This window comes from Embiotoca jacksoni, unplaced genomic scaffold (assembly GCF_022577435.1).
Source record: "Embiotoca jacksoni isolate LCO1_2020_lvr unplaced genomic scaffold, fEmbJac1.0.p SCAF_11, whole genome shotgun sequence".
NCBI classification, from domain to species: domain Eukaryota; kingdom Metazoa; phylum Chordata; class Actinopteri; family Embiotocidae; genus Embiotoca; species Embiotoca jacksoni.
Genome location: NW_027185241.1, coordinates 4970711 through 4987699, shown reverse-complemented (window position 1 = coordinate 4987699; position 16989 = coordinate 4970711). Strand labels below are relative to the sequence as shown.

General features: G+C 39.9%; 2 protein-coding genes across 3 annotated transcripts; one reads left to right on the top strand and one right to left on the bottom strand.

The window, feature by feature from the left end:
* Window positions 1-5960: 5960 nt before the first annotated feature.
* wnt4b (wingless-type MMTV integration site family, member 4b) lies at window positions 5961-10070 on the top strand. Of its 2 annotated transcripts, none has more exons than XM_069139120.1 (9): window positions 5961-6171; window positions 6573-6822; window positions 7189-7342; window positions 7508-7592; window positions 7965-8096; window positions 8425-8567; window positions 8663-8803; window positions 8954-9116; window positions 9213-10070. In XM_069139120.1, the coding sequence occupies exons 2-9, from the start codon at window positions 6734-6736 to the stop codon at window positions 9380-9382; spliced, it is 1077 nt and encodes a 358-aa protein (XP_068995221.1). In that variant the 5' UTR covers window positions 5961-6171; window positions 6573-6733; the 3' UTR covers window positions 9383-10070. The 2 variants fall into 2 exon arrangements, with proteins under 2 accessions (XP_068995221.1, XP_068995230.1); XM_069139129.1 differs by having other exon boundaries at window positions 5961-6284.
* Window positions 10071-11246: 1176 nt separating this feature from the next.
* On the bottom strand, window positions 11247-16412 carry cdc42l (cell division cycle 42, like). Its single transcript, XM_069142474.1, has 6 exons — window positions 16342-16412; window positions 13732-13836; window positions 13554-13626; window positions 13338-13447; window positions 12453-12650; window positions 11247-12287 (listed from the first exon to the last, which is right to left on the bottom strand). The coding sequence occupies exons 2-6, from the start codon at window positions 13834-13836 to the stop codon at window positions 12198-12200; spliced, it is 576 nt and encodes a 191-aa protein (XP_068998575.1). The 5' UTR covers window positions 16342-16412; the 3' UTR covers window positions 11247-12197.
* Window positions 16413-16989: the final 577 nt, after the last annotated feature.

Genomic DNA, 16989 nt, shown 5'->3' with positions numbered 1-16989 from the left:
TTACCTCGCAACGGACAGACCATAATACTCAGCCTGCCCCCACCCCCTCCACCAAGCGCGCGCGCGCACGCACGCACGCACACATCGCAACCACCACACATGCACGCACCAGACTCATTGCATGCACACTCCTTCCCCTTTCCACTAGTAGTCCCAGCCCCCTTAGCAACCCCGTTGTCATGGTGACACCCCCTCCCTGCTCTCCCGGACAGACCATAATACTCCAGCAGTAGCAGCATACATCCCATAATATACAACTCCTAAAAAGACAAGAAAGGAAAGAATATCAGTAAATATTCTCTAGGGGAGCTCAAATCCACTGTTGACAGACCATAATACTCACTGAGCATCCACCTGGCAGTGAGCTTGGCAACGCCAAGAAGTCAAAAAGCCTTTACTCTGGTTCCTGCGTGATCCACACACAGGTAGACCGCATGCCAACAGTGCAGTGTGCAGGTCTAACAGGCCGGCTGAGCCTGGTGGTGTAATGAGACCAGATGTTTCTTTTACTCCTCGTCCCTGAAGGAGTCCGAGTCCTCTCTTCACGGTGGTGTTACCACAGCTGGACTGCACCACGTCTGCATAAATAACAACAAAGACCGTCATCAGATCGTCCAATGATCAACTCCTTCAACTGCAGCACAGGCCAACAGGTGTGCAAGAGCACAATGGTTAATGGAAGCTTTGCTTGGATGCTGTGAGAAGCAGGTCAAGAGTGAGCAAATGCTGCTTTCAAGTTCAATTGTTCATCCCATAAATAAGACTTGAGATCAATCAAAACCGTAAATAAGACTAGAAGTTAGGATTTTGGCAAGATTGTGCAGATTGTGCAAATAAATAAACTAAAACGTCTCTTAGAGTCCCAAAGCAGCTGCACATTCTTCCACTTTTCTCTATTGCTGGAACACTGTAACTTTATGCTGCTTGTTTTATAAAAATATTTTCCAAAAAATAAGTAAAATAGTCACTAAACAATAATTTGTCTCAGCAGGGGTTGTTTTGTTCTCGCCACAATTTCAAAGAAAAATCACTTGAATATGTAACAAGTCCAAATAATTGCTTACAAGGAGCGCTCGAAGGCCACCTGTTAGTTTAATCAATCTGAATACAGACTTATTGATACACTCTATGTGATACACACACTCATTTAACTTCTATGAAACAACTATGAAATGATGTTTGGGACCCTGATTGGCATCCCTGTCACAGTGGTGTCACTACAGCGGGGCAGCAACACACCTGTCTCACACCGACCCATAGACCAATACTATAAATATTATATATATTAAATATATATATATTGTATATACCTGTATCTTAGTCTGATGCTGAGAAATAAGAATAAAAGTCAGTAAATTTCTCCAAAGTGCTGAAGTTTATTCATAAAAACACACTAATTATTAATTAATTTAATATAATTTTTAAAAAAAAATTAAAAAAAAAATTCCCCTCGGGGATTAATAAAGTATATACCTACCTACCTACCTACCTAATTGCTTTGTTCAGGTTCTGTCTGGAGTAAATATGGCTTGAGCTGCTGCTCATTAGCTTTTTCAACGGTATAATAATTATCGAGACGTGACATATGAGCTTGATGGAAAAATAACATACTGTACAAAAGAAAAATTGTTAAATAAAGTAACTTCAATGTCCATTAAAGGCCTGCTGAGGTTGCACATTTGTCTAATTTGTTCTGCAGCATATTGTGGCTTGATGCTGCTGGATTTATTAGTTGTTTTTTGTTGTTGTTGTTTTTAATAAATGAATAAGAATAGCTCAGCTATTTTGATTCTGGCGGATTCCTAAAGTAAAAGCACTTGAAGGTCGAGCAAGTCCTATTTAAAATATCTGAGCTCAAGAACGAGTTTCGAAGGAGCACTTGAAGGCCACATGCGTCTAATCACATCACACACAGATTCACTCGTGCGTTGTGAGAAACACATACTCATTTCTACCCCTCTGAAGAGCACTTAATAATCACAATAATCTCACATTATAAGCACCGTGCTCCTTTCACACACACACACACACACACACACACACACACACACACACACACACACACACACACACACACACACGCTGGTAAAAAGAAAAAAAACAGAAATCAGTTCATTGGGAGTTAACTTCTTGACATGCATGTTTAATTTCTCCTCAAGTAGCCTTCATAAAGTTACATTATTTAATTTCATAATGTCTGGCATCATCACATTTGGTGGGAAAAAATATAACCAAAGACACCACACCATTTGTGTCATGGCTGCACCATTTGATCAGTTAATGTCTTGTCATTGATGTCATTTTATAAATATTCATTAAAAATACAATAAAAATTCAGCTTGAAATGAGTTTGCTATGATTGACGGGCGCATTGTGAAGCTGCTGCTTGTAATAGCATAAGATATGTTACTATTAAGATTGACAACCATGAATGTCAAAACTGTAATTATATGTTGCATTTAAAATGGGTTTCCTGCCTACTAAACGGGTTTCTTAGTTTTATTTCAACAGACATTTGTGCTTTTTGTTATTTTACAGAAGCAATAATAGTTTCGCTAATACCCTTTGACTTGTAGATCTGTGCTTTGCTGTCTGACGGACAGAGGTGCATTTATGGACTGTGAAAGCTGAGAACAATATTTCAAACATAAGCTGCAATAATTTTAGTCAGCTCTGGTTCATAATAAGAGGGATTCCTCTGATCATGTTCTCTGCACAGACAGGGCAGGAACAGTCAAGACATGAGCCGAAGGGCCTTTCACTGTACTCCAATGGCCACTCTGCAGTATTCCCAGCTGTACAGTACATGCAGATCGCATAGCAACAAAGGTCTACGTCTGGCCGTTGTCTGTTACTATTGCTTCAATGCCCCTTACACATGCATATATGCGCGTGCACGTGCGCTCACGTGCAACACCCTCACCAACACCTCATCCTGCTCCCTCTATCCCATACGCACAGATATATTTTCCACCTCACACGGGCTGCACCTACACCCCCCCCCCCCCCGCTTCCCCTGCCCCCCCCCCCCCACCACCACCATATTTCCATAACATTCATGGGTCGTCCATTCCCTCTGCCCCCTCCCCCCATGTGCACACAGCTCACCGCCCACTCTGCCACCCCCACTTCCCTGCCTGACAACACCACCGCCCGCCATCCCATAATATTCATGCACACGCTCCACACACATTCATGCACAGAGGCACATTCAGTTCTTTGTTGGCAGAGATGCCTGAGCAATGTGAGCGTGCTCATGTACAGCAGTCATGTTTCTGCCTGATATGATTATTAAATCTACGCTCGCCCCGCCGAGGCAGGTAGCCCTGAAGTGCAGAGAAGTACAAAGCAAAGGACGGAGTGGGCAAAAGGTGGTGGGTCATATTTCTGTCTCTTGATGACCTTGGAGCGGGAATATGTTCATGAAGTCCAGAGTCACCCTGAGGCAACCATCTCTGAATGACGCCAATCCTCCAATCCCATGGCAAGCTTCAGCCGATAAAGGAAGATCAGAGTTGTCCCACCTCACGGCAGAGTCTCTCAAGTCTGCTGTTGCCTCCCACTATAACAGAGGGAATGCAAGTCATCTCTACATATATGTCATGCTGAAGCTTTAACAAGCATCTCTTTAGGCCCTGCAGCCTGGCTACAGTCAATCAGTGCTGGACCATTTCAGCATGATAAAATGTCCACAAAATGGGGGAGAGATAAAGATAAAAAAAAAAAAAAAAAACGAGGGCAAGTTATTTACGAGAAAGGGGTGAAGGGATGAGCATAACAGAGGCGCCGGACATGACAGTGGCCAGCTCATCACCATGGCGTTGCTGTGGGAGACAGCAGAAGACGTCACTTGGAGAAACAGTGGACACAAAGGAGGAATACAACATGAGGAAGACTAAAAAAGGACGGAAGGGCTCAGAAGAAACCTGTCTGTGTAGATACAGACAGAGGAAGGTGTGTGTGAGAGATGGGGTGACCACATACTCAGGACCTGGGTGTCAGAGGGTCAGGTAGATGGGCCACCAAATCTTGGACTGGCACTGCGACAGAGTATACAAATGTTTGGTTTGAGTGCTGCACAGACTGATTCAACAAATGGGACTTCTTCATACTTTATCGGTCTTTCAAAAATATGTCTTTTAAGTTAAATGTGCATCTTAATCAAGCACTGATATACATAAAATAAATACTCAGAATTAAACCATGACATGTTTATGACCAGAATCTAATATTGGTTCAAAAAAAAATGCTGCAGAAATGTAAAATGTCCTAAAAAGTAAAAAGTTGTGATAAAATCAAACTCCACTGACGAGCAAGGTAAAGTTTTCTGGTCACACAGCTACAGGTTTAGCTTTAAAGCTAACACAAATTCACTTTTCCCCACCTGTCCCATGTAATTGGAAAATCATTTTTGACATCTTTCTGACTGAGTTTATTAAATCTGGTAAGTAAGGCACACTGAAAAACTAGCTCGCTGAATGCTAACCAGCCTAGTTTAGCAGAATAGCTACATTGGTATCAAGGTTAACACTGTGGTGGAATTTATGTGATTTGGTGCAACTAAAATGCATTCACACATATTATATTTATATTATATACAGATGGTTTAAACCTATACATTTATTTGCTATATTCATTTTGGTTCAAAGGCAAAAGCTGGAACAATTTCTCAATATACCTTCCTTTTTGAGGGAAGTGGGATACTCAGACGTGTATATAAAAAGTATATAAAATTTGGGTTTTATCATCTTTATATCTTCGGTTTGACTATAGGTAGCCCTAAAATGTATTTCTCAGTAAAAAAAAAACCATTCAAAAACCAGCAATAAAATTAAAGTGAAAAATAAAGTTGACATCTTTCTTAAAAAATCCTGGTTGTGTCATATCCAATGTGGAGTAAAACTGAAATAAATCTTACGAGTAGGCCCTCATCTAGAAAAACAAATGTACAAAAACTGAACGTCGAGCTGCAACACTTCTCCTAAGATAAAACTGCAAACTATTATAAAGTGTCAGGATTGTATGGGATTTTCCTTATTACTTTACTATGATTGGCCATACAAACAGAAAAAAAAGGGGGCGAGCAGCGTCAGTCACAACAATTAGTGAAATATTGTTTGAGTATTTTAGACTCTTTTAAAATTTAAAATGTTCATGAGGTCATTCAATTTCTTTCTCAAATTTATTTGTTATTCTTTACTGCTTTTTCCCAATCCCCAATGTAACGCTCATCCGATCTCTCCTTATGCCCTCCCTTCTCTCCTCTCTTGTGATTTATTTGCCTCAGTTCCAATATTTGTCGGCGCTGTGTTTTCTTCCCCTTGTCCAAATGTCACCCCTTCTTCTAAGACAATATAGGGAGTGGGAGAGAAGGAGACCGAGAGGGCAAATGTGGGGGACATAGAGGAAGAGGAGGGGGGGTGACTCGTAAAATGAGCAACAAAGTTTGGGAAAATTAAACATTAGGTAAGACACTTTCTCACATACATATATATATATATATATATATGTGGAAACAGAAGTGCTGTGTCAGTTATTGATGAGAGGATTTTGCAGGACATTTGACAGATCAATATTGCAGCTGAAAAATGTATTTAAAGAAAGCAAAAACGCTTCAGTTTCCATGAGGTGTTTCAAGCACACACATAAACGTGCAAACAATAAGAGCATATGATCCTCACAATCACATTTATGATGGTTATTTAGAAGAGTTCAGTCCATCTATCTCCAATCCAGGCTCAGATTTTAGGTCTCATGCCAAACAAACAAAATACTTACACTCTTCATACTTACTTAGAACAACTATTATCCTTTTCCAAAGCCTCCTCCTCCCTCCGTCGGCATCAATCCACACCCTGGATCACGCCTGTTCTCTCTCACCCACCCTCACTCTCTACCTCCTTTATAACCCATCACTCCCATCTCACCGCTCTCACTCATTCTCGCTTTTTCAACCTGAATTGGACACGTTTTTTTTCCTGGGACAGAGCCGAGTACAAGATGACACAATGCTGCTGTTTTTTGTAGAAAGTGACTCTTATTAGCAATGCTGGATTTTAAGTTTTGGTTTTTGTGGGGGCAAATTGTATTAATTTGTGGTTGAAATTGGACATATGGACTTATTTTTGTGTACAAAGGAGGAGTTTTGTTTGCAGTTTGTAAAACATTCCTGTGAGTATGCTTTGGCTGTCACTGGCAGCACTAGAGAAGAAACTGATGAACAACTTTGCTAATTGAAATTTTGGTTTGAAATTAGACTCTGGCTATCCCAGAACTATGAACTGGTAAGAAACATTACTTTTGCAAACTGAACGACGTTTCTAGATAATAATACATTCTTCGACAGAATTATGTGTGCTTTTTTTCTATTACCAACGTTAGTAAATGTTTTGTCTCATATTTCTCAACTTTAAAAGCCCCGACAGCAGCAATTCACATAAACGTTAATATTTAAATATTAATAGGAAATACATTTTTTACTGGAACATCATTAAAAATGTTTTGTGGAAAAGGATTATTAATGATTCTAGCAATGTATTTGTGAATAATCTGTTAATTTGTGATTGCCACAGATATGTGGGGATCATCCCCAGACTCTGGACCAGAAACATAAACCCACAGGACAACAAACACCCAGACAGACGGATAGATCACTTCAACTGTGGAGACGGGCAGCGTGCTGTCCAAAGATCCAGCCTGACGCACGGAGACGGACAGACAGACAGACAGTCTGATGCCAACTGTCTCCACTGTCAATCTCACGGCACCACTCCTCCTCCTGTTGCTATGGGCAACCCACCCCACCATGGCAACCAACTGGCTGTAAGTCTAGTGTGCAAGGGAGGAAGAGAAAGAGGGAGTTTGTTTGTCATGCTATAACTTTTAAAAGATGGTGACATGTCTTTAAATCTCTTTCAGTCGCTCCCCTCTCTTTCTTTGTCTCACTCCTGGTGACCTTTTCTCTTTTCTTTCTCCTTGCCTTCACTGTGCCCTCTCTGTCTTCTTTGCAGGGTTGTCTCCTTGTTTCCGTCCTCACTAAAATTCTGCCCTGTCGTTACCTCTTCATCCTTTTTGTAGCCTATTCTCCGAGCTCTTCTTCTTTAACCCCCACCCTAATTATGCATCCTCCGTTTTTGCCCCACAAACCTGCTGTGAATCACTACAACACTCCCCATTTTTGTGTCCCAGCTCCCTGGCGAGGCTGCCTCGCTCCAGGCCCGTGTCTGGTGCTGCCCCATGTGCACGGCTGAGGGGTCTGACCCCAGGGCAGGTGGGGGTGTGCAGAGCACGGGGGGAGGTCATGGAGTCCGTACGCAAGGCAGCAGAGATGGTCATAGAAGAGGTAAGACCAGAGAATATCAAATCTGAGTGTCATGATCATCAGACATCATTATGTGATTATTTGTATCTTTGTATCTTGTTAGTGCCATTGTAAGTGTCTGTTAGAGCTGATACATTTTACATAAAAGCACCATTTCTCTGTTATGCATGTCACTGTCCAACTCAGTGCCAGCACCAGTTCAGGAATCGCCGCTGGAACTGTTCCACCACCCCACGTGGGATCAATGTATTTGGCAGAGTGATGAACCAAGGTATACTAATTATAGATATTATATAATGTCTATAGAGAGTCCTTTTAAATGAAAAAATGCTCATAATCTTTGATTCCATCTTCTTAAACATGAATATTTTCTAGTTCCTTTAGTCCTCCATGATAAAAAACAGAATATATTTTGCTTGTGGACTGTTGGTCCAGAAAAAAGCCTTTTAGGCTGCACCTTCGTCTTTGGGAAAGATTCGTCGATATTTTCATATTTTCACACAATCAATGAAATCATCGACAGATCAATTGATAATGAATTGGTGATGATTGGTGCAGCTCTTAAAAAATCCATACACCGAGCAACATTAACATTAATTACAAAATAATAATTCCTTTGTTCGTGCCTCTGTTGTGGTTTCAGGCACTCGTGAGGCGGCCTTCGTGCATGCTTTGTCCTCAGCAGCCGTTGCAGTGGCTGTGACACGAGCGTGCACCCGCGGGGAGCTGGAGAGGTGTGGGTGTGACAGGAAGGTCAGGGGGGTCAGCCCTGAGGGTGAGCTTGGACTCTGTTCCATGAAAATGTAACCAGTAAATCTACTGTGTGCTACACAGAGCATAAAATGGCTGCTACAATACAGTTTGTTGATTGAAATGTTCAATTGTGTTGTAGAAATATAAGCAGGTTTCTACCCCATCAGCTGTCACAAAGTACACACCTGTGCCGTGACATTACTGACTCTGATTTGTACGTTGGGAGCTGCTTCTGCCTTACATGATCCAGAGTGGATTTAATTTAACATCCATCCTTTTCAACCTTAATAAAAATGTTTCCAGAGTGCAACAATGCACATTATGATAATCCATGCTGTGTCCTACTGCAGGTTTCCAGTGGTCAGGCTGCAGTGACAACCTGTCCTACGGTGTGGCTTTCTCCCAAACATTTGTGGATGAACCCGAACGAGCCAAGGGGCTGTCAGCTGGGCGACTGCTTATGAACCTCCATAACAATGAGGCCGGTCGAAAGGTTGGCGACCTCAACGAGATCTCATTATTTTCAACTCTGTACTCTGCACAATTGCTTGACAATCCTTCTGTCTTTCACAATCCTCTCATCCTCAGGCCATCCTTCACAACATGCAGGTGGAGTGCAAGTGTCATGGCGTCTCTGGCTCCTGCGAGCTGAGGACCTGCTGGAAGGTCATGCCTCCATTCAGGCGTGTCGGTGTCGTCCTCAAGGAACGCTTTGATGGAGCCACAGAGGTACCACAACGCATCTTCTGCTTGTTTCATTTTCCCTTGTTCAGCAGGTGAAGTTGCGTAAACTGAACCAGATACTGCCATAAACACTACAACCTGCTCTGAAACCTTTAAGTACCTTAAAACTGGCTTTTAATATCATCGTCCTCCTAGGTCCGCCTGACTCGTATAGGATCCAGGACCGCCCTGCTCCCCCGTGACCCCCAGGTCAAACCCCCTGCTGCCAGAGACCTCGTCTATCTTGCGCCCTCCCCAGATTTCTGTCATCTCGACCCTGACAACGGTATCCCTGGGACTGCTGGTAGGAGGTGTAATGGTAAGATCAGCAAGGCCATGTCACAGGAAAACAACATTAACAATAATAAATTCACAAGTTTGTAAACTATGTTTCCATCTTTTGAAACAAACCCAGGAACCTCTCGGCTGGCACCAGATGGCTGTGAGCTGGTGTGTTGCGGCCCGGGGTACAGAGCGGGTAGGGCTGAAGTGGTGCAGCGCTGCTCCTGCAAGTTTTCCTGGTGCTGCTCCGTCCGTTGCCAGCAGTGCAAGAACACAGTCACTATTCACACCTGCAGAGTTTAAAATGGCCTTAACAAGACCGGACCCAAGGAGCAGAACGACCCAAACAAACCACCAGACAAACACTGCTGAACACAAGACGGATTAAGCACAACACAGACAAGAGCAGTTTTTCAGTTACACGTTTAGCGCCAAATTATATTAATTACTGTCTAAAAGCAGTGAAGTTACAGTTTGATTTGAATATTCTGCTGTAAAAGCTGCAAAATTAGACTAAATGTAAAAACAAAGAACAATGTTAACACATCAACGACAAGCTGCAAACAAAAGTCCTCTTCTCTTTAAACTGACACAGAAATTCAAAATACCGAGACAGACAAGTGGACACACATGCACACGTAATGGTTAATCCCATTGAACTGACAATGCTTTTAAAGGCTGAACTTAACCAGAACTAACAATGAAACATTGCAACATGTTTTTTTTTTAATGCAAACTATTGTCATTGTGTCATAGACTAGCAGGTCTTTGAAAATTTACTGTATTTATGTTCTTCTTTTTGATTCTGGTTTATTTATTTGTATATCAGAGTCTTTGCTTCACTCCGGCAGCAACATCTTAAAAGAGCAAGAATAACTTGGTACTTACATCAGTGTCTGTATTGTGTTTAGTCCCTCACCATCATGTGAAATTCTTCTGTATGTTCGTGCACAAGCAGTGCGTTTCAAGAGATCTAATAAATACAGTAGTTTTATCCAAAATACCAAAATCTTTTGTTTCTTGAGGTTCTTATTTTATAGTCCTTAGGTACTCTAACACTGTAAACTCCCTGACTAATGTGCAGAGGTTAGTAGCAGAGTTAAAGGGCCCCTATGAGAGTTTTGTGACCACTCATGTTGCTGTGTAGTTCTGCTTCAGTGAGCTGGTCCGTTTAAAAAAAGTGTGGCACCCGTTTGGCTTTGAACTCCTGTCACGTTATTGGATTCACAATGGAAAGTTTAAATAAGAAAGGAACAAAATCTATCCCTTCCTGGTCAAAACCCACAATGCAACTTGACTGGTGACACTTTATTGTGTTAGTTGCAGCGAGGGATGGGTTTTGAATTTAAAATTTTGCCTGGTATAGTACGTCATTACTTTTGCCAGATAGTGGCGGTAATGCAAGCTGTTTGCCGACAGCCATTGAACAAAAAAAGAACACGTTACTACCAGGCACCGATAAAACATACGTGGTGCTGTCAGATTAGATGCTAAGACACAAACAGGAAAAAGATGTAAAGACCACTACAACAATCAAAACTTTCGTGTGGAGCTCCTTCGAATAAATTCGTGGAAATGAGGTGCAGTGCAAACTCTGCTAGATAAATCTAGCACGTCACAGAGTATCGAGTAGACGATCTGTCTCCAGATCAACATTATCAGTGAGTAGCTTTGTAACCAGATGAAGTAAACATGATGACAGACGTGCAGAGCAAAGACGGCAATCCTCTCAGAGATGATCGATAAAGACATGTTTCTTATCAGCTGTCAAAGGTGAGGGTTTTCTTTCGATGGCATTTGTTGAGGCCCTGTTTCTATTAATAAACTAGTATAACGATAATAGTCAACTAGTTCCCAACAAATATCAAATAGTCTTTTTGCTTGAAATGCCCATCCCTCATAGTGGCTAATGTAGCTTCTAGTCTGAAGCGGAGATGAAGAGTGGAATAGAGAAATGTGTAAAACCACTCCACAGCCCCAGATTCTTTTATTTTTTTTATATTTTCAAACTCTTCAGACCCAATGGATGCTCCTTTAAGAGACCTGATTTGAGACCCAAATAACAGAAACTCCACACAACATCTTTGCTGCGGTTAACTAAAACCCTCGCCCTAATAATTTGCTGTGCGTGCAGCATTCTCGCTCAAACATACAAAACAATGGTTACTTTTCATTTTCATTAAACCATTTTATTAAAAATATCCTGTGATTACAAACACCCAGAAATGTACTTGAAAAATTATCATCCAATCTCTATTGAGATTAAGATCTATTAAAAATATTACAATTTAATTTGTTATATTATTAATCACTCTACGTTTGTAGTCTAGAAATAATAATAATATAAAAAAAAACTCAGATTTCAAACTGAAAACAAAATTGAAAAAAAAAATGCTAAAATTTCCCAAAACAGCATCACATAATTCATACAATATACACAAAAAAAAAGAGAATAAAATAGAAATTCAAAAGTCACCTGGAGAACTGAAATTGGTGAAAATGCATTTGGCCTCCCAAAAAGTCACTGTGAGTTAGAAAGAAGAACTGTTACAGACAGCTACAATTGTTTGGAGTGACGATAAAGCTTTCATTTTTTTAATCCAGAGGAGTCAGAAAAGAAAACAGAGTACCACTTAACATTAAGGTCCTCTTTAAATGTGCCAATGTTAAACGTAGCTAAAATGTTTCCTTTTTTGTATTTCCCCATACTGGATTTAAAAGACAAAGCACGCCATAATAAGTAAGACACAGGAGGAGGCCAAAGGCACATTTATAAATGAATATTTGTTTTTTGTTTTTAAATGGAGCAACAGTGACAGGCAGGGGGGGCCCGCCCCACCTGAATATTTATAGAAAGAACACTGCAATTTCTAAAAGCTTTCAGAAAATGAGATAAGTGACACTTACTGCATTTATTGCACCCTCAGCCTATTTCAATGTTTATTTTGAAGGCACAACCAGTGTGAATGTGTATTAGAATCCATCTCAATGGCACTGTACCTCCCTCCTCTTTTGGTTTTGTCCTTTTTTTTTTAAAAATAGCCATCGATCTTTCTGACGTTTCTGAATCACCCCTTGTATTTCTTACACCGTTACATCTCTGAGTTTCGTCGCTCTTCTATAGAAGAACACACTTCCTCTTGGTTTTGGTCTCAGGAGGCTCCAAGGCTGCCAGTATGGCCTCGTCAAACACGTTCTTAAGTCCTCGCTGGTTGAAGAAGAAGAGAGAAAGCAAGCGTGAGAGGAGGAAATATAGCTACCTACTTTAGGTTAGGTTAGGTAGTTACGTTATTAATCCCCGAGGGAAATTTTTTAAATTTTAGCAATCTTGAGGGCCTCAGTTTTAGAACTGTGGTGAAAATTTGCCACCTACCTGTGTGAGTGCAGAGCACTCCACATATTTTACAGCCCGGAGCTCACGAGCCAGCTTCTCCCCACTCTCCGGGTGTAAGGGGCGCTGTTTGTTCTTTGCCAGCTTCTCGATTGTGTTGCTGTCTTCCCGCAGGTCCACCTGTGTCCCCACCAACAGGAAGGGTGTGCTTGGGCAGTGGTGGGAAATCTCAGGAACCCACTGCAAACAAAAGAAGATATAAAGATTGGATTTTCTTCCTGGATACTGGTAGGCGATTCCGATATTAGGAATTAAGATATATAATGTAAACAGGATATTTTGTATTTTAACGATAAACGTCACTGTCCAAGGTGACATCAGTGCATTGAAACAGTGAATTAACTGGGAATGTAATAATTATAAAGTACTATAAATTTAAAAAAAAACAACATCCAAGAGAACCATTTCGAAATTACCCCAAGCATTATGTTCTGTAAAAAGTTTTCATATTGAACATTTACTCCAATACCTATATATCTGTGATGAGCTAATATCGGCTAACTGATAAATTATCCGGGTTCTACCATGCACTGAACAAAATGTGACTGTATCAAAAACGGTTAAGTACTTATTCTTTCATCAAAAGGCCAATAAAAAAATATATTTTATAATTGGTCCCATAGTCTCAAAAGATTTGACACAATTCTCCGCCTGTTTTATGTCTCTACAGCTAAAACAATGTGAGGATTCATCAAGCGACAGAAAAATGAGTCAGTAACTATTTTAATAATCTATTAATCGTTACTTTTAGAACAAAAGCCACACTTTGTCAAGTGATAGTGAACTGATAATGAATTAAGAAGATAATGGTTTGATTAGTCTATATGTGTCAAACAAATTGAGTAAGAACAATATTTGATAACTGACCTTCTCTTTGACGTTCTCAAACGACGAGGGGGAGACGACAGAGAAACATACGAGGAACACGTCTGTTTGCGGGTAGCTGAGAGGACGCAGCCTGTCATAATCCTCCTGACCTGCAAGCAGCAATCGCAACACAAACGCAACAAGGACATTTTTCTATTAGTTTGAGAGGAGTGACGGAAATGCGAAAGAAAATGAGGGACTTTCAAAGAAATGTACCTGCTGTGTCAAAAAGACCAAGTGTGTAAGGCTCTCCTCCGATCATCACCGTCACTGCATAATTGTCAAAAACCTTTGAACACATACAAATAAGACGAATAAACACAAAAACCAAAAGGTAGTGTCTGACTGCAGGAAGAAATGATGAAGGAAAAGAGCCTTTATTGCGTCGTCTTACCGTAGGCACATATTCTGAGGGGAACTTGTTGGTTGTGTAGGAGATCAGTAAGCAGGTCTTTCCGACTGCACCGTCTCCTACCACTACGCATTTTATAGTCTGCATCTACACAGAAAAACAGAAAATAGGAAACATTACACGAGTGTCTGCACAATCAGTACGCCAGACACTGAGAGAGGAAGTACTACACTCTTCTCTCTCCCGGGTTCATACAATGCCTGGCTTCATACACAGCAAGTGAAACCACATGAACTGTGACTGACAGAGAAATATGATGTTTGTAACAATAACATTTGGGGCTGCAATTACAGAATATTTTCCTTACTGATTAAGCTGCAGAAATGTTTAAGATTGATCAATTATTTGTTTGCAAATGTCAAAAAGTGTTTAAAAAAACTTGACTTCTTCAATCTGCTTTATTTGTATATCCTGCAGTCATAAACAACATAAATGACCCAAAAAAAAGCAGTCAACTCTCACATTTGAGACGCTAAACCAGCAAATATTTTTTGGGTGAAATGTGAAAGAAACAATTAATCAATTATCAAAATAGTCGATGATTATTCTTTCAGTCAGCTAACTGATTAATTGATTTATCATTGCAGCTCTAATTACATTTTGTACTGAAGTGTTGACATTTTTTGCTATTTTATAAATATTTGTCTGCTACATTTCATCGGGAAATATTGTACTTTTTCTTCCACTATATATATTTGACAAAAATAGTGAGCTATAGTGCAAATTTGACCACTGTGTGTGTGTGTGTGTATTATTATAATGTAATTATTAAAAACTTAGCTTTGTTAAGACAGCCACAACATTAAAATGTTACTTACATGTTAGGTATTTTCTAATCCATTTAATTTATTAAAAATGTCTATTTACTTGAATATATTTTGTATGTTTTTATGTACATAACATTATGAGCTTGTAATCTGTTGGCAATTTATTAGGTACACCTAGCTCAAACTAATGCAGTCTAGCAGCCCTGCAACCAGTCCTTCTTTAATTAAAATTATAATGTCCTGTTCTCGTTAAAACAGTTTTGGAAGGTGTTAAATCAACTTTACTGTCATTTTAAGAGAAGTCGATTTTAGATCTGTTGAAATGTATTGCATTATGTTTCTGTTATTACGTCTACCCTCAAAATTACCCCCCACCAAAGAGGTTATATATTCTGTTTGTTTGTCAGAAGGATTACAGAAAAATTACAGGCCCGATTTTAATGTAACTCGGTGGAAGGATGTAGCATGGGCTAAAGAAGAACCTATTAGATGTTGGAGCAGATCAACCAACTATTTTTCACTTTAAACATTGTGAGATAGGGCATTTGGCATACTAAATACCTTACATCTGAAAATCCAGACGACAGTAGTCAATAATGACAAAACATACAATGGTCAATAGTCAAAAAGTACAATGGCTTCTTATGAAAATCCAGTCACGGGTCACAGTAATCCTCTGGGATACACATGTATTTGCTCAAACTTAATATAGTGGGCAGTCTATATAGGGCACTCGGGACCAGTTTAATTGGGGGAAAACCGGTAACAGCTAAGATGAGAAGCTTCAGGGAGGCACAAATCTAACAGTTTTTTAAATGTGTGGTCTTTGAGTGCCCTTCTAGTTATACATGGCATGGACACAATAATAGAAACAACTGTCAGTATAAGTCTGAGTGCTTTTGAAGATTATATTAAAGAAGAACCTGAAAGATAGTTAAAGCGTTGACTTGTATGACTTCAACTGAAAGGCTCTCAGACTGTAATCAAATTATTAATTAATACTTTATTGCAAGCAATTGTGCTTGCAATGAAAAAAAAAAAAAAAAAGCCAAAATACAGAAACAAGACGATTGAAAAACTGCAACTTAACAATTAGCCGACCACGTGCACATAGTTTTAAAGGTATTTTAACATGATGTCAATAGTTTCATTTTGTGGTATTTGGGGAGGTTAGTAAAGATCACACTGAAAACTGTGTATGATATCGGTCACATCAGTCGTGCTAGACTTGTTATTACATGTGCGAACAAACTATTATTAATGGCACCGAATCACTTCCGCATCGGTTGCATACCAAGCATGGTGAAGAAAAAGAGGGCCTTTTAGCCCAATGTAACTCAGAAGAAGACACTGGCTGACACTTCCGCTAAATAATCGGATAAACTGTTATCTTAAACGTGCTGAAACTTTGAGCGCCAACACCTTCACATTATGAAGTTATAACCAGCATAAAACAAGCAGTTAAAAGTTGAGCCTGACTGGAGTTTTTAAGTGAATTAACTCAGGTCTATAAGATAAGAACATGGTAGTCTAATGTCAAATGAATGTCTGGTGAGTAAACCAGTTACAGCCAAATCTATAACGACAAAGAAGACCATGGTCGCACATTCAGAGGTGATGAGTGACAATCAAGACAACTTCATTAACGAGACTGATGTTAGCCGGGAGTGAACTGAGCTTGATAGACAGGAAACCTTTCACTTTTAACTCAAGGGTTTCACCTCTGTTAAATCTTTGTATTACTATGGAAACTTTCTTACACATGTCCCATAGGGCAATTAACCTTAAATAGTTGTTTCGGTATGTTTTCTCTAACGCTACTCACCGCTTTTTCTTCCGACAGGTTAGGCGTTGGTTACATCCGGGTTTGACGGTAGAGTTACGTTGTGCGCAGCCGCAGAACAGACGAGCCTCAGCGCAATCTGTGGAACAGAAACACTGCCACCTGCTGGACAGAAGACATCTATCTGTCTATCTACCTATCTATCTATCTATCTATCTATCTATCTATCTGTCTATCTACCTATCTACCTATCTATCTATCTATCTATCTATCTATCTATCTATCTATCTATCTATCTATCTATCTGCCTGCCTGCCTGCCTGCCTGTCTGTCTGTCTATCTATCTATCTATCTATCTATCTATCTATCTATCTATCTATCTATCTATCTATCTATCTGTCTGTCTGTCTGTCTATCTATCTATCTATCTATCTATCTATCTATCTATCTATCTATCTGTCAGTCTGTCATTTTCACCATTTTTTTTTTTTTTTTTTTTAATTTCTTGTATCCGATGTGAATTGTTTTCTGTTCACATTTTAACTACCTTGACATCAGCTCTTCCGTCATCTACGGAGCACTTTCAACAGGTACCTAAACAAATAAAGATTGATTATTTGATTATTTAAAGGGAAACGTTGCGAAAAGCCTCTCGGGAAATACTTTATTTTGAAAAGCTGACGAACCGGA